The sequence below is a fragment of the Balaenoptera physalus genome (genome assembly GCF_965194825.1).
Source record: "Balaenoptera physalus genome assembly, chromosome: 20".
NCBI classification, from domain to species: domain Eukaryota; kingdom Metazoa; phylum Chordata; class Mammalia; order Artiodactyla; family Balaenopteridae; genus Balaenoptera; species Balaenoptera physalus.
In genome coordinates this window covers 56,241,956-56,268,732 of record NC_138901.1, presented here as the reverse complement: position 1 = coordinate 56,268,732, position 26,777 = coordinate 56,241,956, and the positions used below count along the sequence as shown (strand labels likewise).

Here is a 26,777-nt window from a genome sequence, read left to right as displayed (position 1 = left end):
ACGCCGGGGCCCCCGCGCCGCCTCCTGCTTTTCAACTTGATCCCCGTGGTGTCCGTGGCCAGCTAGCCCCAGGAGGCTCGTAGCCACTAGTGGACCGGCCCGCTGGCCTCGGAGTCGTCTTCCTTCTACCTGGTGCCCGGCGGCGGCGGCACAGAGCGGCCGGGCGCCTCCGGATGGCAGCTCTGCTTCGCCCGCCAAGAGCTGGCGTTCAAGACGCGCATACCCGTTCCCCTGCTGCAAGCGCACGCGGCGGCCCTGGCCCTGCTGCGCCCTCTGGTGGCCGGGACTAGGGTTGCGGCGCCCTATCTCCTGCGGACGTGACCCTGGTAGATATCTGGGGGAAGAAATTGCCAGGAGGAGTTAACAGTGAATGCAAAGGCTCTGAGGTGGCGTGTGCCTTGCATATCCAAGAAATAGCCAATGTAACTGAATGAAGTAAGCAAGAGAGAAAACAGTAGGAGATGTAGTCAGAGAGCTAATGGGAAGGCCTTGTAGACTTCAGTAAGGACTCTTATGCTAAAGGCGATGGGAAGCCACTGGAGTGATATGATCTGATTTACATTTTAACGGGATCAATCTGGCTGCTCTGTTGAGAACAGTCAGCAGGGGGGCAAAGGATGAAGCAAAGAGGAGGCCTTTATAATAACTCAGATCTGAGGTAATGGTGGCTTGTACCAGGATGGTAGTGGTAGATGTGATAAGTCATCAGTTTCAGGATATCTTTTGAAGGTAGAGCCAATAGGGTTTGGTATGGATTGGATATGGGATGAGAGAGAGGAGAGCTGAGAATGACTCAAAGGGATATGGCCTGAGCCACAGGAAAGATCGAGTTGTCGTTTATGAACTGGGGAAGACTATGTGGGGAGTCGGTGGTGAGGGAATTAAGTTTTGGACATGTGAAGTTCGAGATGTCTATTGGACACCCAAATGGAGAGGTTAAGTAGGCAGGTGGATACAAGTGTGGAATTTAGGGGAATCAGTCCAGGTTGGAGGTATAAATGTAGGAGTTATTTGCATGCAGTTGGCCCTTCCAAAAGCCTGTCCTTGAGTGAGCTGGAAACACGGTCACTGATTATGCCAGGGAGATTGCTTTCTGGCAAAGCCTAATCCTCCCGCCTTCCCCTCTGTCCCCCAAGGAGAGAAGATGGGGCTCTCGATCTTTGCCCTGCTGACCCTTACTGTGTTCCTGCTGCTGCTGGCAGACAAAGTGCCTGAGACCTCCCTGTCTGTCCCCATCATTATCAAATACCTCATGTTTACCATGGTCCTCGTCACCTTCTCAGTCATCCTTAGCGTCGTAGTCCTCAACCTGCACCATCGCTCACCCTACACCCACCAAATGCCCCTTTGGGTCCGTCAGGTAAGAAGATCTCCTCTCCAACCTGTGTTAACTCTCAATCCTAGTATTTGGCTTTTTGTCCCGGTATCGCTCCTCCCTCCCACCAACTTCAACCTTCCCTTTCACAGACCTGAGGGAGAACTACAACTCCTGGTAGAGTGTCAAAGTGCCAAGGTCTTTGGGTGTTGAAATGTTGCCCAATTAATTTTACCCTCCCATCATTAACATTGCGTAGATCCCAGACTCTCTTCATCAATACTGCCCATCGTGGGTCCCAAGGAAGCATTCTCAGGGTTAGGTACTATCAGGGTGGAAGCCCTCAGAACTTTTCTTTCCAGTCAGGATGCCTCCTAACCCACTTAAGAACTCTTGGGCTGTGTAGTTGCATTTCATCTGTGGGATGCATGCACGCATGCGCAAGAATGGGCACGTGCCGTGGGGGTGGTTGGCGGCTTCCCTTCTGGTCTGAAAGCATAAGAGCCCCCTCCAACACGCCTCTTCTTCTACTCTGCAGATCTTTATCCACAAACTCCCTCTGTATCTGGGTCTGAAGAGACCCAAGCCTGAGAGAGACCAGATACCGGAGCCACCTCCTATACCTCTCAGGGATTCTCCAGGAAGTGGCTGGGGTTGGGGAACAGATGAATATTTCATCCGCAAGCCACCAAATGATTTTCTCTTCCCCAAACCCAACAGGTAGTATCTACTCCCCATCGCCCACGTAGAAGGGAGAGGGAGAACTACAGTTCCCAGAAGACTGTGCGCAGGCAGGCGTCCTAAGCTCCCGGAGGATGTCGTGGTTGAGCATCATGGGAGTTGTAGTATCCCTTCTGTTGCCCACTTTGCGGGGAGGTGGGGACTAAAGCGTACGGGAATAGGAGGAATTGCGGAAGACTAGAGAGGGCGCCGCTGTCAGAGGGAACCTGAAGGGCTCTCTCACGTTTTGAAACCTGGACGGGCGTTGGAGGAGGGAGTTGGGGCGGGGGCTAGAGCACCCGCGCAGGCCGTCTTTGCGCCCCGGTCGTGGCCAAACAGACTCGCCTCTTTCAGGTTCCAGCCTGAACTGTCTGCCCCGGACCTGCGGCGATTTATCGATGGTCCAAACCGGGCTGTGGGCCTGCCTCCCGAGCTACGGGAGGTCGTTTCCTCAATCAGCTACATCGCTCAACAGCTGCAGGAACAGGAGGACCACGACGCGGTGAGTCCGAAGAGGGTGGGCCAAGGCAAGGCCTGGGTGGCCTTGGCTCCACCCGCAAACTTAGGCTCCGCCCCCAGCACTCGATTTTATTTCTGATTGGAAGTTTGCCTCACTTGGTCCCGCCCCCTGGTTTCCGACTTGTTCTTTACTCACATCCGTCGCCCGCAGTTTCGCTCTCTGCTATTCTGCGGGCCCGCCCTTGTCTCAAAGCCGTGGTAGGAGGACCTGGGTGCGGCACAGGGCCTTGGGGCCGCCTTCCCTGGGGGTCTGGAGCTCAGGAACAGTTTCCTCTTCCTACCCTCAGCTGAAGGAGGACTGGCAGTTTGTGGCCATGGTGGTGGACCGCCTCTTCCTGTGGACCTTCATCATCTTCGCGAGCGTCGGGACCCTCGTCATCTTTCTGGACGCCACGTACCACTTGCCCCCTCCCGACCCCTTTCCTTGAGGACGAGAGGGCCGAGACCGAGGTCCTCGGCCAGTTGAACTGAGAGTTAGTTTGGTAGTACTCTCAAGCCCTATCCCTTTCTGCATCTTAACTCCTTCACTAGGAGTCCAATCCTCTCATCATTTCGTTTCTAGGGAGGAAGCCCAAGTGGGACTGGGCAGATGGGGGCCTTGGGCCCACCTGAAATGCACTATCCGCTTATTTACTCTTTGGCTTCTTGAAGAAGCTCCATTGGATATTCACACCTAGGTTGGCAATGAATGGAACAAAGAACAAGCGCTAGCTTGTAAGCCTTCTGAGGGCAGGAACTATGTCTGTTCACTGTAATATCCCCAGCACCTAGCACAGATCCTAACCTATATGGCCGCTACCTCTGGTTGAATGAATAGGGAAATTTTTTTCTGTAAGGAAATACACTAATATCGCTTATATTTGCATGTTGGGGACTAGTGGTCGTTTTTTCTTTGTTTTTACCTTTCTGTAGTTTATTGTATTTTGTAGTATGTATTATCATTAGGATAAAAAAAGTTATTTCTGAAAGGATACATTTGTAATGAGGATAAAAAAGCACACTGTAAAAACCTCAAGTTCCAGCTTTGGTGCTCAAACTTTGGACAAGCTACTAAACTGCTCTGTGCCTCAGTTTCCCCATCTGTAAAATGAAGCTAATAATAGTATCTGCTCCCTAGTCTGAGGATCATATGAGAAGATGAGAACAAAAGCATTATGCAGTATACATCAGAGGTTACAAACTGGTGTGTTTTGTTTGGCCCATGTTGTTGGCCAGCAGAATTTAAAATTTGAATTGGTTTGCTACTTTTAAAATGTGGATATTTCACAGAGAAATTTGGATTTCTGGCTTCTCTTGAAACTTTTTAAGAACTACAGTAGCACCAGGTCTGATTCCCCTGTTGGCAGCAACCTGCTAGAGCTGATTAGTGGCTGCCCACTCTGGTCAAGGTATTTGTACCAGAATTCCTCAAAGGCCCCACCCACCTGACCACTCATTTTACTTGCCCATCCCTGCATAACACTAGACAAAATACAGGGGAGGGGAGGAGGGACAGGGAGTTGAAGCCCGTGGGAGGCCAGGAGTGGAACAAGAAAGGGTGTTGGTGTCTCTTATGGCCATCACACATTTTGTGCCTCAGTTTCCTTTCAGTTTGGAGAAAAGGCTTCATCTGGGAGATGAAGATCTTGTGCCCAGCAGGCTGTGTTAATGTTTCTGCCTGGAGGTCAGAGCAAAGTCAGCTTGAGCCTAGTGGCTGCAGCAATTACAATGAAGTACCTAGGGTCAACAGGCTCTCACACCTACTCAATCGCTGGAAGTTGTTGTCCTAAGAGGGAGAATAGGGCTACAACTTGTAGGGATCCCTGTGGGACAAGGTTAGCATGTCCCTGTCCAGCCAGACCCACCAGCCACGCCAATAATTGCACCTGGCATCCCACTGTGGAGCACAGTTCGTTTGTCTTGTTGGTTTATTGGCCTAGAGAGTTGGACACACACACAAAGGCGGAGATAAATATTGGTCAGTTTCTCTAAATCTGGGTCCTCACTACGTATAGAGCTAGAGTCTGTAGAATTCTAAATCTTGCGTGCTGTGGCACAGAACCAGTGGCCTTTCCACTCCACCGTCACCCTTCTTCCCAGGGAACATGGGGAAAGAGGGCACAAACTGCCAAGACTTGATAATTTTCAAAAGACAAAATTGCAAAATCCCAAATTTCCAACATGTGAAATTCACAGTATTCAAGTTCCCCAACTCAGATACATGTATTTTAATCGCCATTTTGCCACAATCTCCTTTGTTGCCCAGAACCACCAAATTCTGGAAACTATTTTCCTAAATCATATTTTCAAAAAAATAAATGTCTACAGTCTCAGTTCTCCCAAAATGTCCATGGTTTTAGAATTTTGACCTGTTCTGAAGTTCAAATTCCCTGGTCCATCCTCAACCCCTTCCATCTCTGTGCCTTTTTGCCTCAGAGGAGTGCAGGTTAAGGATATAGGGGGACTGTTAACGCATCTGCCCCCTGCCTCCAAGGCCTTCCTCAGTCTCTCTTATGGTTCCGCTGTGTGTATATATATATATATATTATATATATAATTTGTGTGTAGATATATATGTATTCTTTATTATGTACTTTTCTCCGCAGTTTTTCTAAAGTGCCAGAAACAAGATTTGTGGGAATTTTTTTAGTGATTTTTTTTTTTTTTTTTTTTTTTTTTTTTGCAGATCTGCTCAGACCAGGGCTCGAACCCGCGTCTCCTGCATTGGCAGGCAGATTCTCAACCACTGCGCCACCAGGGAAGCCCTCTCCCAGATCCTTTGTCCTTCATCAACACAGCAACCACCAGAAGCCCTCCACCTTAATACAAACCCCCACCTTTCCCCCAACCTCCAAGTCTCCTCCGTCTGTCCTCTCTTCCCAGGGCCCCATCCCTCCCCCGTTAGCCACTACTTCCCAAACCCCAAACCAGCCCCAACACCCTGAACTTTGTGAGACTCTAGGCCTCAACCAAGGCTCTGTCCTCCAAAGGACCCCAGGCCCTTCAAAAGACTGTAGAGTTTGCAGAAACCCAGGCCTTACCCCAAATCCAGGCCTCCACAAGAACCCAGGCCTTACCCAAGACCCAGGCCTCCACAAGAACCCAGGCCTTACCTGAGACCCAGGTCTCCACAAGAACCCAGGCCTTACCCGAGAGCCAGGCCTCCCCAAGAACCCAAGCCTTGCTCAAGATCCAGGCCTCCACAAGCTTCCAGGCCTTACCCAAGACCCTTATCTCTGCAAGAATCCAAGCCTTTCCCAAGACTCTGACCTTCAGAAGAATCCAGTCATTACCCAAGGTTCTGGCTCCCAGAAGAGCTTAGGTTCTACTCGAGATGGACGTTTCTTTAAAAGCCCATATCTCTCCCAACCCTCTGGTCTCCACAAGAACACACCATTTCTCCAAACTTCTGACATTCAGAGGAGCTCAGGCTTTATGCATGATTCTGGAGTCTATAGGAATCTAGAACGAAACCAAGAGACTGTACTCTATAAAAGTCAAGAGCTCTCCCAAAGAACTGACCTCCATAATAGCCCACACCCTTCTCAAGATTCTGGATGTTACAAGAGTACAGGTAGTGCCCAAGATCCAGGAGTCTCTAGGAGTACAGACTTTACCCAAGATTCTGGGTCACAGAAGAGTCCATACCTTGCCCAAGACTCTGGAGTCAACAAGAGCTCAGGCCTTTGCCAGGAATCTGGTCTCCATAAGAGCCCAGGCCTTGTGCAAACCCCTCACCTCCATAAGGGCTGAAGCCTTACCCGAGACTCAGGAGACTAGAAGAATCCAGGTCTTACCCAAGATTCTGGAGTCCGCAGGAGCCAAGGCCTTACGCAAGATTCTGACCTTCATAAGAATCCAGGCCTTACCCAAGCCACTGAAGTCAAAAGGAGATGTGGCCTTACCCAAGATGCTGGAATTTACAGGAGCTCAGAACATACCCACGACCCTAATTTCCACAAGTACTCAGGAATTAATCGAGATCCTGGCCCCCATAAGGGTCCAGCCCTTACTCAAGACTCTGGCTCATCCAAGAGAACAGGCCTCCATAACAACTCATGCCTTATCCCAAATCCTGGCCTCCACAAGAACCCTCTAGGAACTGACTCTGTCCAAGCTTTGGACCCACATCAGACCCGAAAGTCATGTATATCTGAGGCAGTTCCTCGAAAGGAGGATGCAGGGCAGCACATACCATGGACTTCTGTCCCACCCAGTCAGAACTCCTGCTTTCCCAAGGCTCAGGTGACCTATAATGACCTGCAAAACTTCTCAGAGGTACCTGTGCTGATTGAGCTGCAATCATCCTCCCGGCGAGCAGGCAGCCAAGACTGGGTGTACCACCACATGGATAAAGTTCCTCCAGCCTGCCAGAACTATCGCCAGATGTCTACGCCTCCCGAAAACAGCTGGAAGCCCTACCGTCCTGAGTCAGGCACCCGGCTAGGGCATGTGGTCTTTGACGCCCGCCAGAGACAGTTCAGAGCGGGCAGGGACAAATGCGAAGCTCTGTCTCCCAGGCGCCTTCACCGAGAGACATCCAACAACTCACCGGAGACCATCAAGGAGTGGGGATATCAGTGTGTGATGAGAAACTTAGAGAAAGAGGGGACACATATGCATGAGGGATAAAGAGACAAGAGAAGTGTTCTGTGGTTGTTTGAGGACATCGACCCCAGCCCCAACCCACAGGGCCTGATGAGGAGCTAAACTAACCCTGCTTTCCCTCCATCGCTGTCTAGCTAAATCCGTTATCCCCAAGGCCCTAGAGCTGCATTGTCAATTACAGTAGCCACTAGCCAAATATGCCTATTAGAATATAAATTAGTTAAAATTAAGGAAAATTAATTCTGTTAAAATTTAAGTTAAAAAGTTAAAAATTCTCTTCCTCAGGGAACAGAATTTCCCTGACGTCCAATTCTGTTCCCTGGTGGTCCAGTTGTTGGGACTTGGCGCTTTCAGTGCTGTGACCAGGAAACTGGTCACGGCAGTGTCAAGGAACTCAGACCCTGCAAGCTTCATGGCTTGGCCAAAAAAGAAAAAAATTCTGTTCCTCAGTGTCATGATCTTCTAAGTGCTCAGTAGTCACATGGAGCTAGCGGATACTGTATTGGACGGGACAGATTTAGAACGTTTCCATCATCATGGAAAATGCTATTGGAGAGCAGTGCTTTAGAATTTAGAGCAATTTTCCTTTCCCTGTCACCCACCCCCAGCATCTTAAAGCTCCCCCAGAGCGCAGAGAACTTAGTTCTTTTTAGGGTGGCTCAGAAACCACCCTCTGGGGAGGAGATAAGATGTAGGCATGGACGCCCAACGCCTTATTTCCCCAGAATGTGAGAAGAAGTCCAGGCTTTAGTTTTCCTGATCTGTTCTCTTGGGTCACGACCAGAGGTAGGGAAAATTGCCTCCCCCGTTCTGGGCTGTGTTTGGGGCTCTTGGTTACTGAGGGAGAAGACCTCTCTTGGTCAGTGACTAGGAAACCTTGTGTTTTAGGCTCCCCAAATTGAGCCTTGGATTCTGACGGTCCCCTAATTCATAGGCTTCTAATTTTTTCGAGGTGTCTCCACTTAATTTTCTTGCCCATGGACTTAGGCCTAGTTCACTGTGGAGACACACCCCTGGGAAAGAGACCCCTGGGACTCCCGGCCATGGGCGAACAAACCCACTACCGAGCCCAGCCGTGCTCTGGCACCAACCCCAGGAAATGCCAGGACGTAGGAGACTCAAATCTTCTGATCCTGGGCAGCTTCACCTTGCTCAACGCGGGGATCAACGTGGTGACTGTGGTCAGGGCATGAACTGGGCAGCGGGTTTGGGGGAGCCCTGTGGTCTTGAAGGAGCTGAGGTGGGAGGGCTGCTGGGGTGTGTCTGGACACGGGTTGGATTTCATGTCTCACCCTGCTCCTGGCCTCCCCCTTCCCTTGTTTTCTTCAGCTCTGGAGGTATCTGAAGAGCTCCTTGCGGACACTTTTCAATCATATTTTCCCCAAAGGTGAGTGGGCGCCAGCGTGGTCTCAGGGGATGTGGGCCTGTCCCCTTTCCTCTATCCCTGCCTCGATTCTCAGCCCCTCAGGAACCCAGGCCCTGTCCCATCTCGCCTTTCCCCGCAGACAAGCAAGCCAGCTGTGTAGGCAGCCATCGCATGTGCATGCGCTGCTCCGTGGATCCCAACAACCTGTGCTCAAGAGTTTCTTCCCGCTTCCGCCATCGCCCAAGCTTCCTGCTCGGGCACCCAAACCAACTTGACTCATGGATACCAGTCACAAAACATAAGAAGGCTTCTGGGTGCTGCTGGATGCCGCCTCAGTGTGGACGGGCTGGGGCTCCCATGGAGGCTCCATGGGGACTGTGGAAGGAGGGGGTAGTGGGAGCTGGCGAGACCCCTCCGGTCACAGCTTTAAAGTCCCGAGCCACCTTTTACTCCAGGCAAGAGACATCTTCCAAGCTCCGCAGGATGAGCAAGGTGGACGTGCTTCCACTCCGCCTGCCCCAAGAGAGCAAGACGAAGACCCCAGACTATGACCCAGCCCAGGCCCCAGCCCGGGCCCAGACCTGCCCCCCAGTTCAGCCCCCTGCGCATGCTCCTGCCAAGGCCCAGACCCTCTCCTCAGCCCACCCCCCTGAGCACACCCCCCCCCCAGGCCGAGACCTGCTCCCGAGGCCACGCCCATGAGCACACTTCCGCCCAGGCCCAGGCCTTCTCCCCAGTGGACCCCACTGGGCGCACACCTGCCAAGGCCCAGAACTTCTCCTCAACCCAGCCCTCTGAGCACGCCCCACCTCAGGCCCAGACTTGCTCCACGTTCCACCCCCCTGAGCACACCACCCCCAAGGCCCAGACAGAACGTGGTCCATGTGTGTCTGCCTCAGAACTCTGGGTACTCCAGAAAGGACTTGGGTACCGTCTCCAGGCCCCAAGAGGGGCATGGTCTGGTGAGCTCTGGTACAGCTGAGCAAACACTGAAGCAATGTAGTGGGGACAGTGCCAAGCCCTCCACAGGATCCATACTGGGTTACCTGGAGTTGGGGAATATGGACTGGAAGATCTCAAATGATGCCAAAGACAAATTTGTGCAGTCCAAGACCTTCCCTTACTGCAGCTTCCATCCTTGCAGTTCTGAGAAGAGAAACACGGACCCCCAGGCTCCAGTCTACCCCAAATTCCTGGTGTACTCCAAGGATGCTGCACCTTCTCAACCTTGCTTCCATTCTCCAACCAGTGCCCAGAGCTCACCATGCGCCATGCCTCCACCATGCACTCTTTCTCTGCCTCTTGTTTCTCCCGGATCCTTTGTCCTTCATCAACACAGCAACCACCAGAAGCCCTCCGCCTTAATACAACCCCCCACCTTTCCCCCAACCTCCAAGTCTCCTCCGTCTGTCCTCTCTTCCCAGGGCCCCATCCCTCCCCAGTTAGCCACGACGTCTCAAACCCCAAACCAGCCCCAATCAACTGAAGTTCATGAGAGTCTAGGCCTCAACCAAGGCTGTGTCCTCCAAAGGACCCTAGGACCTTTAAAAGACTGTAGAGTTTGCAGAAAACCAGGCCTTACCCCAAATCCAGGCCTCCACAAGAACCCTCTAGGAACTGACTCTGTCCAAGCTTTGGACCCACATCAGACCCGAAAGTTATTTAGATCTGAGGCAGTGCCTCGAAAGGAGGATGCAGGGCAGCACATACCATGGACTTCTGTCCCACCCAGTCAGAACTCCTGCTCTCCCAAGGCTCAGTTGACCTACAATGACCTGCAAACCTTCTCAGAGGTACCTGAGCTGACTGAGCTGCAATCATCCTCCCGGCGAGCAGGCAGCCAAGACTGGGTGTACCACCCCATGGATACAGTTCCTCCAGCCTGCCAGAACTATCGCCAGATGTCTACGCCTCCCAAAACCAGCTGGAAGCCCTACTGTCCTGGGTCAGGCACCCAGCTAGGGCATGGGGTCTTTGAAGCCTGCCAGAGACAGTTCAGAGCGGGCAGGGACAAGTGCGAAGCTCTGTCTCCCAGGCGCCTTCACCGAGAGACATCCAACAACTCACCGGAGACCATCAAGGAGTGGGGATATCAGGGGACAGATATGCATGAGGAATCAAGAGACAAGAGAAGTGTTCTGTGCTTGTGTGAGGACATCCACCCCAGCCCCATCCCACAGGGCCTGATGAGGACCTAAGCTATCCCTGCTTTCCCTCCATCGCTGTCTAGCTAAATCCGTTATCCCCAAGGCCCTAGAGCTGCATTGTCAATTACAGTAGCCACTAGCCAAATATGCCTATTAGAATATAAATTAGTTAAAATTAAGGAAATGTAATTCTGTTAAAAATTAAGTGAAAAAGTTAAAAATTCTCTTCCTCAGTAAACAGAATTTCCCTGGCGTCCAATTCTGTTCCCTGGTGGTCCAGTTGTTGGGACTTGGCGCTTTCACTGCTGTGGCCGGGGTTCAATCCCTGGTCGGGGAACTCAGTCCCTGCAAGCTTCATGGCTTGGCCAAAAAAGAAAAAAATTCTGTTCCTCAGTGTCATGAGCTTCTAAGTGCTCAGTAGTCACATGGAGCTAGCGGATACTGTATTGGACAGCACAGATTTAGAACGTTTCCATCATCATGGAAAATGCTATTGGAGAGCAGTGCTTCAGAGTTTAGAGCAATTTTCCTTTCCCTGTCAACCACCCCCAGCATCTTAAAGCTCCCCCAGAGCCCAGAGAACTTAGTTCTTTTTAGGGTGGCTCAGAAGCCACCCTCTGGGGGGGAGGTAAGATGTAGGCGAGGACACCCAGCACCTGATTTCCCCAGACTGTGAGAAAGAGCCCAGGCTTCAGTTTTCTTGATCTGGTCTCTTGGGTCACGACCTGAGGCATGGAAACTTGCTTCCCCCGTTCTGGGCTGTGTTTGGGGCTCTTGGTTACTGAGGGAGAAGACCTCTCTTGGTCAGTGACTAGGAAACCTTGTGTTTTAGGCTCCCCAAATTGAGCCTTGGATTCTGACGGTCCCCTCCTTCATAGGCCTCTAATTTTTCGAGGTGTCTCCACTTAATTTTCTTGCCCATGGACGTAGGCCTAGTTCACTGTGGAGACACACCCCTGGGAAAGAGACCCCTGGGACTCCCGGCCATGGGTGAACAAACCCACTACCGAGCCCAGCCGTGCTCTGGCACCAACCCCAGGAAACGCCAGGACCTAGGAGACTCAATTCTTCTGATCCTGGGCAGCTTCATCTTGCTCAACTTGGGGATCAACGTGGTGACTCTGGTCAGGGCAGGATCTGGGCAGTGGGGTTGGGGGAGCCCTGGGGTCTTGAAGGGGCTGAGGTGGGAGGGCTGCAGGGGTGTGGCCGGACAAGGGTTGGATTTCAGGGCTCACCCTGCTCCCGGCCTACCCCCTCCCCTGCTTCCCTCAGCTCTGGAGGCATCTGAAGAGCTCATGCGGACACTTTTCAATCATATTTTCCCCAAAGGTGAGTGGGCGCCAGCGTGGGCTCAGGGGACGTGGGTCTGTCCCCTTTCTTCTATCCCTGCCTCGATTCTCAGCCCCTTAGGAACCCAGGCCCTGTCCCATCTCGCCTTTCCCCGCAGACAAGCAAGCCAGCTGTGTAGGCAGCCATCGCATGTGCATGCGCTGCTCCGTGGATCCCAAGAACCTGTGCTCAAGAATTTCCGCTTCCGCCATCGCCCAAGCTTCCTGCTCGGGCACCCAAACCACCTTGACTCCTGGATACCAGTCACAAAACATAAGAAGGCTTCTGGGTGCTGCTGGATGCCGCCTCAGTGTGGACGGGCTGGGGCTCCCATGGAGGCTCCACGGGGACTGTGGAAGGAGGGGGTAGTGGGAGCTGGCGAGGCCCCTCGGGTCACAGCCTTAAAGTCCCGAGCCACCTTTTACTCTAGGCAAGAGACAACTTCCAAGCTCCGCAGGATGAGCAAGGTGGACGTGCTTCCACTCCGCCTGCCCCAAGAGAGCAAGACGAAGACCCCAGACTATGACCCAGCCCGGGCCCAGACCCGCCCCCCAGTTCAGCCCCCTGCGCATGCTCCGGCCAAGGCCCAGACCCTCTCCTCAGCCCACCCCCCTGAGCACACCCCCCCCCAGGCCGAGAGCTGCTCCCGAGGCCACGCCCATGAGCACACTTCCGCCCAGGCCCAGGCCTTCTCCCCAGTGGACCCCACTGGGCGCACACCTGCCAAGGCCCAGAACTTCTCCTCAACCCAGCCCTCTGAGCACGCCCCACCTCAGGCCCAGACTTGCTCCACGTTCCACCCCCATGAGCACACCACCCCCAAGGCCCAGACAGAACGTGGTCCATGTGTGTCTGCCTCAGAACTCTGGGTACTCCAGAAAGGACTTGGGTACCGTCTCCAGGCCCCAAGAGGGGCATGGTCTGGTGAGCTCTGGTACAGCTGAGCAAACACTGAAGCAATGTAGTGGGGACAGTGCCAAGCCCTCCACAGGATCCATACTGGGTTACCTGGAGTTGGGGTATATGGAATGGAAGACCTCAAATGATGCCAAAGACAAATTTGTGCAGTCCAAGACCTTCCCTTACTGCAGCTTTCATCCTTGCAGTTCTGAGAAGAGAAACACGGACCCCCAGGCTCCAGTCTACCCCAAATTCCTGGTGTACTCCAAGGATGCTGCACCTTCTCAACCTTGCTTCCATTCTCCAACCAGTGCCCAGAGCTCACCATGCGCCATGCCTCCACCATGCACTCTTTCTCTGCCTCTTGTTTCTCCCGGATCCTTTGTCCTTCATCAACACAGCAACCACCAGAAGCCCTCCGCCTTAATACAACCCCCCACCTTTCCCCCAACCTCCAAGTCTCCTCCGTCTGTCCTCTCTTCCCAGGGCCCCATCCCTCCCCAGTTAGCCACGACGTCCCAAACCCCAAACCAGCCCCAATCAACTGAAGTTCATGAGAGTCTAGGCCTCAACCAAGGCTGTGTCCTCCAAAGGACCCTAGGACTTTTAAAAGACTGTAGAGTTTGCAGAAAACCAGGCCTTACCCCAAATCCAGGCCTCCACAAGAACCCTCTAGGAACTGACTCTGTCCAAGCTTTGGACCCACATCAGACCCGAAAGTTATTTAGATCTGAGGCAGTGCCTCGAAAGGAGGATGCAGGGCAGCACATACCATGGACTTCTGTCCCACCCAGTCAGAACTCCTGCTCTCCCAAGGCTCAGTTGACCTACAATGACCTGCAAACCTTCTCAGAGGTACCTGAGCTGACTGAGCTGCAATCATCCTCCCGGCGAGCAGGCAGCCAAGACTGGGTGTACCACCCCATGGATACAGTTCCTCCAGCCTGCCAGAACTATCGCCAGATGTCTACGCCTCCCAAGACCAGCTGGAAGCCCTACTGTCCTGGGTCAGGCACCCAGCTAGGGCATGGGGTCTTTGACGCCTGCCAGAGAAAGTTCAGAGCGGGCAGGGACAAGTGCGAAGCTCTGTCTCCCAGGCGCCTTCACCGAGAGACATCCAACAACTCACCGGAGACCATCAAGGAGTGGGGATATCAGGGGACAGATATGCATGAGGAATCAAGAGACAAGAGAAGTGTTCTGTGCTTGTGTGAGGACATCCACCCCAGCCCCATCCCACAGGGCCTGATGAGGACCTAAGCTATCCCTGCTTTCCCTCCATCGCTGTCTAGCTAAATCCGTTATCCCCAAGGCCCTAGAGCTGCATTGTCAATTACAGTAGCCACTAGCCAAATATGCCTATTAGAATATAAATTAGTTAAAATTAAGGAAATGTAATTCTGTTAAAAATTAAGTTAAAAAGTTAAAAATTCTCTTCCTCAGTAAACAGAATTTCCCTGGCGTCCAATTCTGTTCCCTGGTGGTCCAGTTGTTGGGACTTGGCGCTTTCACTGCTGTGGCCGGGGTTCAATCCCTGGTCGGGGAACTCAGTCCCTGCAAGCTTCATGGCTTGGCCAAAAAAGAAAAAAATTCTGTTCCTCAGTGTCATGAGCTTCTAAGTGCTCAGTAGTCACATGGAGCTAGCGGATACTGTATTGGACAGCACAGATTTAGAACGTTTCCATCATCATGGAAAATGCTATTGGAGAGCAGTGCTTCAGAGTTTAGAGCAATTTTCCTTTCCCTGTCAACCACCCCCAGCATCTTAAAGCTCCCCCAGAGCCCAGAGAACTTAGTTCTTTTTAGGGTGGCTCAGAAGCCACCCTCTGGGGGGAGGTAAGATGTAGGCGAGGACACCCAACACCTGATTTCCCCAGACTGTGAGAAAGAGCCCAGGCTTCAGTTTTCTTGATCTGGTCTCTTGGGTCACGACCTGAGGCATGGAAACTTGCTTCCCCCGTTCTGGGCTGTGTTTGGGGCTCTTGGTTACTGAGGGAGAAGACCTCTCTTGGTCAGTGACTAGGAAACCTTGTGTTTTAGGCTCCCCAAATTGAGCCTTGGATTCTGACGGTCCCCTCCTTCATAGGCCTCTAATTTTTCGAGGTGTCTCCACTTAATTTTCTTGCCCATGGACGTAGGCCTAGTTCACTGTGGAGACACACCCCTGGGAAAGAGACCCCTGGGACTCCCGGCCATGGGTGAACAAACCCACTACCGAGCCCAGCCGTGCTCTGGCACCAACCCCAGGAAACGCCAGGACCTAGGAGACTCAATTCTTCTGATCCTGGGCAGCTTCATCTTGCTCAACTTGGGGATCAACGTGGTGACTCTGGTCAGGGCAGGATCTGGGCAGTGGGGTTGGGGGAGCCCTGGGGTCTTGAAGGGGCTGAGGTGGGAGGGCTGCAGGGGTGTGGCCGGACAAGGGTTGGATTTCAGGGCTCACCCTGCTCCCGGCCTACCCCCTCCCCTGCTTCCCTCAGCTCTGGAGGCATCTGAAGAGCTCATGCGGACACTTTTCAATCATATTTTCCCCAAAGGTGAGTGGGCGCCAGCGTGGGCTCAGGGGACGTGGATCTGTCCCCTTTCTTCTATCCCTGCCTCGATTCTCAGCCCCTTAGGAACCCAGGCCCTGTCCCATCTCGCCTTTCCCCGCAGACAAGCAAGCCAGCTGTGTAGGCAGCCATCGCATGTGCATGCGCTGCTCCGTGGATCCCAAGAACCTGTGCTCAAGAATTTCTTCCCGCTTCCGCCATCGCCCAAGCTTCCTGCTCGGGCACCCAAACCACCTTGACTCCTGGATACCAGTCACAAAACATAAGAAGGCTTCTGGGTGCTGCTGGATGCCGCCTCAGTGTGGACGGGCTGGGGCTCCCATGGAGGCTCCACGGGGACTGTGGAAGGAGGGGGTAGTGGGAGCTGGCGAGGCCCCTCGGGTCACAGCCTTAAAGTCCCGAGCCACCTTTTACTCTAGGCAAGAGACAACTTCCAAGCTCCGCAGGATGAGCAAGGTGGACGTGCTTCCACTCCGCCTGCCCCAAGAGAGCAAGACGAAGACCCCAGACTATGACCCAGCCCAGGCCCCAGGCCGGGTCCAGACCCGCCCCCCAGTTCAGCCCCCTGCGCATGCTCCTGCCAAGGCCCAGACCTTCTCCTCAGCCCACTCCCCTCAGCACACCCCCCCCTCCCCCAGGACGAGAACTGCTCCCGAGGCCACGCCCATGAGCACACTTCCGCCCAGGCCCAGGCCTTCTCCCCAGTGGACCCCACTGGGCGCACACCTGCCAAGGCCCAGAACTTCTCCTCAACCCAGCCCTCTGAGCACGCCCCACCTCAGGCCCAGACTTGCTCCACGTTCCACCCCCATGAGCACACCACCCCCAAGGCCCAGACAGAACGTGGTCCATGTGTGTCTGCCTCAGAACTCTGGGTACTCCAGAAAGGACTTGGGTACCGTCTCCAGGCCCCAAGAGGGGCATGGTCTGGTGAGCTCTGGTACAGCTGAGCAAACACTGAAGCAATGTAGTGGGGACAGTGCCAAGCCCTCCACAGGATCCATACTGGGTTACCTGGAGTTGGGGAATATGGAATGGAAGACCTCAAATGATGCCAAAGACAAATTTGTGCAGTCCAAGACCTTCCCTTACTGCAGCTTTCATCCTTGCAGTTCTGAGAAGAGAAACACGGACCCCCAGGCTCCAGTCTACCCCAAATTCCTGGTGTACTCCAAGGATGCTGCACCTTCTCAACCTTGCTTCCATTCTCCAACCAGTGCCCAGAGCTCACCATGCGCCATGCCTCCACCATGCACTCTTTCTCTGCCTCTTGTTTCTCCCGGATCCTTTGTCCTTCATCAACACAGCAACCACCAGAAGCCCTCCGCCTTAATACAACCCCCCACCTTTCCCCCAACCTCCAAGTCTCCTCCGTCTGTCCTCTCTTCCCAGGGCCCCATCCCTCCCCAGTTAGCCACGACGTCCCAAACCCCAAACCAGCCCCAATCAACTGAAGTTCATGAGAGTCTAGGCCTCAACCAAGGCTGTGTCCTCCAAAGGACCCTAGGACTTTTAAAAGACTGTAGAGTTTGCAGAAAACCAGGCCTTACCCCAAATCCAGGCCTCCACAAGAACCCTCTAGGAACTGACTCTGTCCAAGCTTTGGACCCACATCAGACCCGAAAGTTATTTAGATCTGAGGCAGTTCCTCGAAAGGAGGATGCAGGGCAGCACATACCATGGACTTCTGTCCCACCGAGTCAGAACTCCTGCTCTCCCAAGGCTCAGTTGACCTACAATGACCTGCAAACCTTCTCAGAGGTACCTGTGCTGATTGAGCTGCAATCATCCTCCCGGCGAGCAGGCAGCCAAGACTGGGTGTACCACCCCATGGATACAGTTCCTCCAGCCTGCCAGAACTATCGCCAGATGTCTACGCCTCCCAAGACCAGCTGGAAGCCCTACTGTCCTGGGTCAGGCACCCAGCTAGGGCATGGGGTCTTTGACGCCCGCCAGAGACAGTTCAGAGCGGGCAGGGACAAGTGCGAAGCTCTGTCTCCCAGGCGCCTTCACCGAGAGACATCCAACAACTCACCGGAGACCATCAAGGAGTGGGGATATCAGGGGACAGATATGCATGAGGAATCAAGAGACAAGAGAAGTGTTCTGTGCTTGTGTGAGGACATCCACCCCAGCCCCATCCCACAGGGCCTGATGAGGACCTAAGCTATCCCTGCTTTCCCTCCATCGCTGTCTAGCTAAATCCGTTATCCCCAAGGCCCTAGAGCTGCATTGTCAATTACAGTAGCCACTAGCCAAATATGCCTATTAGAATATAAATTAGTTAAAATTAAGGAAATGTAATTCTGTTAAAAATTAAGTTAAAAAGTTAAAAATTCTCTTCCTCAGTAAACAGAATTTCCCTGGCGTCCAATTCTGTTCCCTGGTGGTCCAGTTGTTGGGACTTGGCGCTTTCACTGCTGTGGCCGGGGTTCAATCCCTGGTCGGGGAACTCAGTCCCTGCAAGCTTCATGGCTTGGCCAAAAAAGAAAACAATTCTGTTCCTCAGTGTCATGAGCTTCTAAGTGCTCAGTAGTCACATGGAGCTAGCGGATACTCTATTGGACAGCACAGATTTAGAACGTTTCCATCATCATGGAAAATGCTATTGGAGAGCAGTGCTTCAGAGTTTAGAGCAATTTTCCTTTCCCTGTCAACCACCCCCAGCATCTTAAAGCTCCCCCAGAGCCCAGAGAACTTAGTTCTTTTTAGGGTGGCTCAGAAGCCACCCTCTGGGGGGAGGTAAGATGTAGGCGAGGACACCCAACACCTGATTTCCCCAGACTGTGAGAAAGAGCCCAGGCTTCAGTTTTCTTGATCTGGTCTCTTGGGTCACGACCTGAGGCATGGAAACTTGCTTCCCCCGTTCTGGGCTGTGTTTGGGGCTCTTGGTTACTGAGGGAGAAGACCTCTCTTGGTCAGTGACTAGGAAACCTTGTGTTTTAGGCTCCCCAAATTGAGCCTTGGATTCTGACGGTCCCCTCCTTCATAGGCCTCTAATTTTTCGAGGTGTCTCCACTTAATTTTCTTGCCCATGGACGTAGGCCTAGTTCACTGTGGAGACACACCCCTGGGAAAGAGACCCCTGGGACTCCCGGCCATGGGTGAACAAACCCACTACCGAGCCCAGCCGTGCTCTGGCACCAACCCCAGGAAACGCCAGGACCTAGGAGACTCAATTCTTCTGATCCTGGGCAGCTTCATCTTGCTCAACTTGGGGATCAACGTGGTGACTCTGGTCAGGGCAGGATCTGGGCAGTGGGGTTGGGGGAGCCCTGGGGTCTTGAAGGGGCTGAGGTGGGAGGGCTGCAGGGGTGTGGCCGGAAAAGGGTTGGATTTCAGGGCTCACCCTGCTCCCGGCCTACCCCCTCCCCTGCTTCCCTCAGCTCTGGAGGCATCTGAAGAGCTCATGCGGACACTTTTCAATCATATTTTCCCCAAAGGTGAGTGGGCGCCAGCGTGGGCTCAGGGGACGTGGGTCTGTCCCCTTTCTTCTATCCCTGCCTCGATTCTCAGCCCCTTAGGAACCCAGGCCCTGTCCCATCTCGCCTTTCCCCGCAGACAAGCAAGCCAGCTGTGTAGGCAGCCATCGCATGTGCATGCGCTGCTCCGTGGATCCCAAGAACCTGTGCTCAAGAATTTCTTCCCGCTTCCGCCATCGCCCAAGCTTCCTGCTCGGGCACCCAAACCACCTTGACTCCTGGATACCAGTCACAAAACATAAGAAGGCTTCTGGGTGCTGCTGGATGCCGCCTCAGTGTGGACGGGCTGGGGCTCCCATGGAGGCTCCACGGGGACTGTGGAAGGAGGGGGTAGTGGGAGCTGGCGAGGCCCCTCGGGTCACAGCCTTAAAGTCCCGAGCCACCTTTTACTCTAGGCAAGAGACAACTTCCAAGCTCCGCAGGATGAGCAAGGTGGACGTGCTTCCACTCCGCCTGCCCCAAGAGAGCAAGACGAAGACCCCAGACTATGACCCAGCCCAGGCCCCAGGCCGGGTCCAGACCCGCCCCCCAGTTCAGCCCCCTGCGCATGCTCCTGCCAAGGCCCAGACCTTCTCCTCAGCCCACCCCCCTGAGCACACCCCCCCCCAGGCCGAGACCTGCTCCCGAGGCCACGCCCATGAGCACACTTCCGCCCAGGCCGAGAACTGCTCCCGAAGCCACGCCCATGAGCACACTTCCGCCCAGGCCCAGGCCTTCTCGCCAGTGGACCCCACTGGGCGCACACCTGCCAAGGCCCAGACCTTCCCCTCAACCCAGCCCTCTGAGCACGCCCCACCTCAGGCCCAGACTTGCTCCACGTTCCACCCCCCTGAGCACACCACCCCCCAGGCCCAGACCCCTTCCCCAGCCCTCACCCCTGAGCGCAGCCCTGCCGAGGTTCATGGCCCTGAGCATACCTCAGCCCATACCCCAGCCCAGGCCCACGCCCAGGCCCCCTCAAACGCCTCAGCCCAGTCCCTGGGCCACACTTCTGTCTGCACCCTGACCCATGCTCATCTGACCTATACCCATGCCAACACTCTGGTCCCTCCCCCAACTTCGGCCCCAGTCCCTCCCCCAACTTCTGCCCCTGCTACTACTCCTGCCCTAGCCCCTACACCAGCCCCTGTCCCGATCTCTGCCACAACCTCTGTCCCAGTGCTGGCCATGGCCCCGACGACCACTCCGGTCCCTTCCACCACCCCTATCCCCATCCTAGCTTCTATTCCCTGTACCTTGTCTGCCTTCAGCCAAGGCCTCTCCTCCGGCCAGGTGGTCTACGATGCCCGCAGGGTAAAGCAGAACGTAGTCCATGTGTGTCCCCCTCGGAACTCTGGGTACTCCAGAAAGGACTTGGGTACCGTCTGCAGGCCCCAAGAGGGGCATGGTCTGGTGAGCTCTGGTACAGCTGAGCAAACACTGAAGCAATGTAGTGGGGACAGTGCCAAGCCCTCCACAGGATCCATACTGGGTTACCTGGAATTGGGGAATATGGAATGGAAGATCTCAAATGATGCCAAAGACAAATTTGTGCAGTCCAAGACCTTCCCTTACTGCAGCTTCCATCCTTGCAGTTCTGAGAAGAGAAACACGGACCCCCAGGCTCCAGTCTACCCCAAATTCCTGGTGTACTCCAAGGATGCTGCACCTTCTCAACCTTGCTTCCATTCTCCAACCAGTGCCCAGAGCTCACCATGCGCCATGCCTCCACCATGCACTCTTTCTCTGCCTCTTGTTTCTCCCGGATCCTTTGTCCTTCATCAACACAACAACCACCAGAAGCCTTCCACCTTAATACAACCCCCCACCTTTCCCCCAACCTCCAAGTCTCCTCCGTCTGTCCTCTGTTCCCAGGGCCCCATCCCTCCCCAGTTATCCACTACTTCCCAAACCCCAAACCAGCCCCAACTCCCTGAACTTCATGAGAGTCTAGGCCTCAACCAAGGCTCTGTCCTCCAAAGGACCCCAGGCCCTTCAAAAGACTGTAGAGTCTTTTGGAACGTAGGCCTTACCCCAAATCCAGGCCTCCACAAGAACCCAGGCCTTATCCGAGACCCAGGTCTCCACAAGAACCCAGGCCTTACCCAAGAGCCAGGCCTCCCAAAGAACCCAGGCCTTGCTCAAGATCCAGGCCTCCACAAGCTTCCAGGCCTTACCCAAGACCCTTATCTCTGCAAGAATCCAAGCCTTTCCCAAGACTCTGACCTTCAGAAGAATCCAGTCATTACCCAAGGTTCTGGCTCCCAGAAGAGCTTAGGTTCTACTCGAGATGGACGTTTCTTTAAAAGCCCATATCTCCCCCAACCCTCTGGTCTCCACAAGAACACACCATTTCTCCAAACTTCTCACATTCAGAGGAGCTCAGGCTTTATGCATGATTCTGGAGTCTATAGGAATCTAGAACGAAACCAAGAGACTGTACTCTATAAAAGTCAAGAGCTCTCCCAAAGAACTGACCTCCATAATAGCCCACACCCTTCTCAAGATTCTGGATGTTACAAGAGTACAGGTAGTGCCCAAGATCCAGGAGTCTCTAGGAGTGCAGACTTTACCCAAGATTCTGGGCCACAGAAGAGTCCATACCTTGCCCAAGACTCTGGAGTCAACAAGAGCTCAGGCCTTTGCCAGGAATCTGGTCTCCATAAGAGCCCAGGCCTTGTGCAAACCCTTCGCCTCCATAAGGGCTCAAGCCTTACCCAAGACTCAGGAGACTAGAAGAATCCAGGTCTTACCCAAGATTCTGGAGTCCGCAGGAGCCAAGGCCTTACGCAAGATTCTGACCTTCATAAGAATCCAGGCCTTACCCAAGCCACTGAAGTCAAAAGGAGATGTGGCCTTACCCAAGATGCTGGAATTTACAGGAGCTCAGAACATGCCCACGACCCTAACTTCCACAAGTACTCAGGAATTAATCGAGATCCTGGCCCCCATAAGGGTCCAGCCCTTACTCAAGACTCTGGCTCATCCAAGAGATCAGGCCTCCATAACAACTCATGCGTTATCCCAAATCCAGGCCTCCACAAGAACCCTCTAGGAACTGCCTCTGTCCAAGCTTTGGACCCACATCAGACCCGAAAGTTATTTAGATCTGAGGCAGTTCCTGGAAAGGAGGATGCAGGGCAGCACATACCATGGACTTCTGTCCCACCCAGTCAGAACTCCTGCTCTCCCAAGGCTCAGTTGACCTACAATGACCTGCAAACCTTCTCAGAGGTACCTGAGCTGACTGAGCTGCAATCATCCTCCCGGCGAGCAGGCAGCCAAGACTGGGTGTACCACCCCATGGATACAGTTCCTCCAGCCTGCCAGAACTATCGCCAGATGTCTACGCCTCCCAAGACCAGCTGGAAGCCCTACTGTCCTGGGTCAGGCACCCAGCTAGGGCATGGGGTCTTTGAAGCCCGCCAGAGACAGTTCAGAGCGGGCAGGGACAAGTGCGAAGCTCTGTCTCCCAGGCGCCTTCACCGAGAGACATCCAACAACTCACCGGAGACCATCAAGGAGTGGGGATATCAGGGGACAGATATGCATGAGGAATCAAGAGACAAGAGAAGTGTTCTGTGGTTGTGTGAGGACATCCACCCCAGCCCCATCCCACAGGGCCTGATGAGGACCTAAGCTATCCCTGCTTTCCCTCCATCGCTGTCTAGCTAAATCCGTTATCCCCAAGGCCCTAGAGCTGCATTGTCAATTACAGTAGCCACTAGCCAAATATGCCTATTAGAATATAAATTAGTTAAAATTAAGGAAAAGTAATTCTGTTAAAAATTAAGTTAAAAAGTTAAAATTCTTTTCCTCGGGGAACAGAATTTCCCTGGCGTCCAATTCTGTTCCCTGGTGGTCCAGTTGTTGGGACTTGGCGCTTTCACTGCTGTGGCCGGGGTTCAATCCCTGGTCGGGGAACTCAGACCCTGCAAGCTTCATGGCTTGGCCAAAAAAGAAAAAAATTCTGTTCCTCAGTGTCATGATCTTCTAAGTGCTCAGTAGTCACATGGAGCTAGCGGATACTGTATTGGACAGCACAGATTTAGAACGTTTCCATCATCATGGAAAATGCTATTGGAGAGCAGTGCTTCAGAGTTTAGAGCAATTTTCCTTTCCCTGTCAACCACCCCCAGCATCTTAAAGCTCCCCCAGAGCCCAGAGAACTTAGTTCTTTTTAGGGTGGCTCAGAAGCCACCCTCTGGGGAGGAGGTAAGATGTAGGCATGGACACCCAACGCCTGATTTCCCCAGACTGTGAGAAGAAGCCCAGGCTTCAGTTTTCCTGATCTGGTCTCTTGGGTCACGACCTGAGGTATGGAAACTTGCCTCCCCCGTTCTGGGCTGTGTTTGGGGCTCTTGGTTACTGAGGGAGAAGACCTCTCTTGGTCAGTGACTAGGAAACCTTGTGTTTGAGGCTCCCCAAATTGAGCCTTGGATTCTGACGGTCCCCTCCTTCATAGGCCTCTAATTTTTCGAGGTGTCTCCACTTAATTTTCTTGCCCATGGACTTAGGCCTAGTTCACTGTGGAGACAGACCCCTGGGAAAAAGGAATGTAAGAATTCCTGGTCCAGCATGCATTGGTCTAATCTGTGAGCGTGTCTCTGGTGTCCTATCTTTCTGTCCTATTATTCTGGCTCCTAGTTTCAGCCTGGACTTAAGCTGTGTCCATGATAGCACTGGCCGCTGAAAGCAATTTCCTTCCCCTCATAATTTTTCATTGCCCTGCCCTAGCCCAGCTGGAGTTTCCTCTGGACTTGATTTTCAGTCCTGATAACTCTTCTGTATACACACATAAGCTGCGAGATTGCAAAGTGTTTTCCCTGCCACCACTTGTGTGTCTGAGGTGGGCAACACTAATATGTCCCTTCCCTGAGTCAGATGTCCATCCCTGGGTCACTACAGGCACACTATCGGTGTGTTCTTGTCTAACATTACCACCACCGATTCCAAGGAGATACGTCCCAGCGGGAGAGCCCATTTCCAACACCTCTCTGGCTCAGCTCTGACCTTGGACAAGTCATGTGCAACCTTTCTAGGCTTGCAGTCTCACCTCTAAAATGAAGTTATAATTGCATGCAAGAACCCTTCTAGATTTAAATGACCAGGGCTCCTCTACTCCCAAGTGAGATGTAGAGTCCCCTATTTCTCCGCATGCCCTAGTGTATGTCCCTCATTATTGTTTGCTATTCAGATCCATCCTATTAGGCCTCTATTCTAACCCCAAGGAGTGTTTGTGCGGTTGACCTGGCCTTGTAAAGACACAGAAGAGTTTATCTGCATAGAAACTACAACTTCCGTCAGGCACTACTTGAACGGAACCGGAAAGGACGTGGGGGCGTGGCCCCAACGCCCTGGTAGTTTTGAAGACAAACTACAACTCCCAGGATAGCCGCGAGAACTCTGCAGCGGGAAAGGATGGTCTGAACTCTGACTGGAGGCCGGGCCGGTCCGGAACCACCCCGACAGCCTCCAGAAAGGGGCGTGGTTATAATTTAGGGGCGTGGCCTTGCAGGCAGCAGGAAGAAGTTACCTGTTGAATCTTCCTATCCATTCTCTTCCCAGCCTTTGTAGCTACCCTTAAGAGGGAAGCCGTAAACCACTAGCCTCTTCTGAAAAAGAGGTAAGGGGACGTAGACAAGGGGCAGCGAAGGAGGCTACTGCATTCCTTAGGAGGGGCCAAACAGCTACTTTCTACCTGCTGAGTCAGGTGAACCGTTCCATGGGGGCGGGGAGCAGCATATGAGAAAAGGGCAAGGACGGAGGAGGTGTTTATTTGTTCCCTTTCAAGACTAAATTTAGGGCCCTTCGTCTGCAGACCCATTGGCGGACTGTGCCTTGGGAACCCTCTTGGCCTCTGGAAGAGAAAAGAACTGGGGCCAGTTTTCCTCAGCAAAAGGAACGGCCCGTCTGGGCTTCCTCCCGTCTGTGTATTTCCTAGCCCCAAAACGACAGAGCCATATGGCTTCCGCGGTCTGGGGAAGTGCTCCCTGGTGGGGCCCACCGCCCCCAGCCCCAGCCCGGCCGCTCACGGACATCGACTTCTGCTCTGGGGCGCAGCTGCAAGAACTACCCAGCTGATCCAGGAGCTGGGTGTGCAGGAGAGCTGGAGTGAAGGTCCCAAGCCAGGACCAGATCTCCTCCAGGCCAAGGACTTTGTTTTCTCTTTGCTTGGTAAGTAACCCTCCCAGCCTTCGGGAACTTGCCGCTCTCAGCTCCGCCTCACCCCGCCCCGGCTCTGGATCACGCCTTTACGATCCCTTCTCTTTCCTTAGGTCTCGTTCACCGCCGGGACCTTCGCTTTCCTCCTCAGGCAGAGCTCTTGCTGCTTCGTGGCGGGATTCGCGAGGGCTCCCTGGATCTGGGGCCTGCGCCTCTAGGTCCCTACGCTCGGGGACCTCACTACGACGCCAGCTTCACCCTCCTGGTGCCCGTGCTTTCGCTAGATGGCACTGGGCAGGAGCTGCAACCGGACGTGGGATCCTGTTACGCATGGCTCTTCCTCCCAGAGCAAGTACGCGGAACCTCGGTCCGGGAGGCATGGCAGGATTGCCTAGGACCCCCAGTCCCAGGAGGACGTGATTCGATCCACCCAGCCCAAAGCAAAGAAACTCCCAAGGATCCGCAAATCTCCGTGGACCAGCTGCACGGTGACGTCACTGAGGCTGAGGCACACGAGTCTTTGGAAAAATCACCTAGTAATGTTTCAGTGCCAGAATTGCCTCAACAAGACGTAACCGATGTTGACTTTCCCTCACCACTGAAAAAAACGAATGGTGACGTCACCAAAGCAGCCGACGTTAGCCCAGTGCCACAGCCGTCGGAGGCTCGGGAGGCATGGCCCACATTGTGCCCCGCCCAGGTGGCTGCCTGGTTCTTTGCTTCGCTGGCTGCGGTCGCTGAGTCCCTGTTTCCGGTCCCGGGTGCCCCGCGCTTGGTCCACGCAGCCCGCCACGCGGGGGTCACCACCATCCTCCTGGCTACGCCTGAGCCCCCGCGCCGCCTCCTGCTTTTCGACTTGATCCCCGTGGTGTCCGTGGCCGGCTGGCCCCAGCAGGCTCGGAGCCACTCGTGGGCCGGCCCGCTGGCCTCGGAGTCGTCTTCCTTCTACCTGGTGCCCGGCGGCGGCGGCACAGAGCGGCCGGGCGCCTCCAGATGGCAGCTCTGCTTCGCCCGCCAAGAGCTGGCGCTCAAGACGCGCATACCCGTTCCCCTGCTGCAAGCGCACGCGGCGGCCCAGGCGCTGCTGCGCCCGCTGGTGACCGGGACTAGGGTCGCGGCGCCCTATCTCCTGCGGACGTTGCTCTACTGGGCGTGCGAGCGGCTGCCCGCGCTCTATCTGGCGCGACCCGAGAATGCGGGCGCCTGCTGCCTCGGGCTGCTGGATGAGCTGGGCCGGGTGGTCGAGGCCGGGACGCTGCCCCACTATTTTCTGAGTGGCCAAAAGCTCGGTGCGGGGGACGGCGCCGCTTCGCTGCTCCGGGCGTTGGCCCTGCTTCGCAGGGACCCTGCCCGCGCCCTGCGCGTCGCTGTGGAAGAGGCCAAGGCTGCACGCAAGGGGGGCGGCTTAGCCGGCGTGGGAGGCGGGGCCCATTAAAGACGCTGTTCCTACTAACCTGGAATGTGCTTCTGTTGGCCAGCGGGATGTGGAGGGGACTGCTCTCCCCTCACCTGGGAGACAGGCTGAGCGCCTTGGGCCCGAAGAACCCGTTCTAGAAGGCCTCCTCGCCGGTTCCTCCGCTTCCTCCCACCCTCCTCCCGCCGCATCCCTGGCACAGGTCGTTCCCTTCTGGCCTCTCCACTCTCCAAATCTGTGGCCAGCACCCCTCCTGCTCCCGTGCAGCCTCTGGCATCCATCTCCCGCCAGTTCTTATGGTC

General features: G+C 54.3%; 2 protein-coding genes and 2 pseudogenes across 4 annotated transcripts; all 4 read left to right on the top strand.

The window, feature by feature from the left end:
* Positions 1-46: 46 nt before the first annotated feature.
* On the top strand, positions 47-3,419 carry LOC309649981 (acetylcholine receptor subunit beta-like; the record flags this gene model as incomplete). Its single annotated transcript, XM_082440689.1, has 5 exons — positions 47-326; positions 1,137-1,360; positions 1,854-2,035; positions 2,390-2,537; positions 2,842-3,419. Coding segments are annotated over 5 exons (975 nt in total), but the record flags the coding sequence as incomplete, so codon positions are not given.
* Positions 3,343-7,349, top strand: LOC309649980 (uncharacterized protein; the record flags this gene model as incomplete). Its single annotated transcript, XM_082440688.1, is given in 4 exon segments — positions 3,343-3,358; positions 5,652-6,283; positions 6,287-6,310; positions 6,314-7,349. Coding segments are annotated over 4 exon segments (1,524 nt in total). The 3' UTR covers positions 7,166-7,349.
* An 11,186-nt stretch (positions 7,350-18,535) lies between these two features.
* LOC309649979 (uncharacterized protein SPEM3 pseudogene) lies at positions 18,536-22,535 on the top strand (annotated as a pseudogene). The gene is made up of 3 exons: positions 18,536-18,698; positions 18,822-18,878; positions 18,997-22,535. The product of its transcript is annotated as an uncharacterized protein SPEM3 pseudogene (transcript).
* A 2,245-nt stretch (positions 22,536-24,780) lies between these two features.
* On the top strand, positions 24,781-26,514 carry LOC309649957 (transmembrane protein 102-like; annotated as a pseudogene). The gene is made up of 2 exons (XR_014268710.1): positions 24,781-25,073; positions 25,175-26,514. The product of XR_014268710.1 is annotated as a transmembrane protein 102-like (transcript).
* The last annotated feature ends 263 nt before the right edge of the window (positions 26,515-26,777 follow it).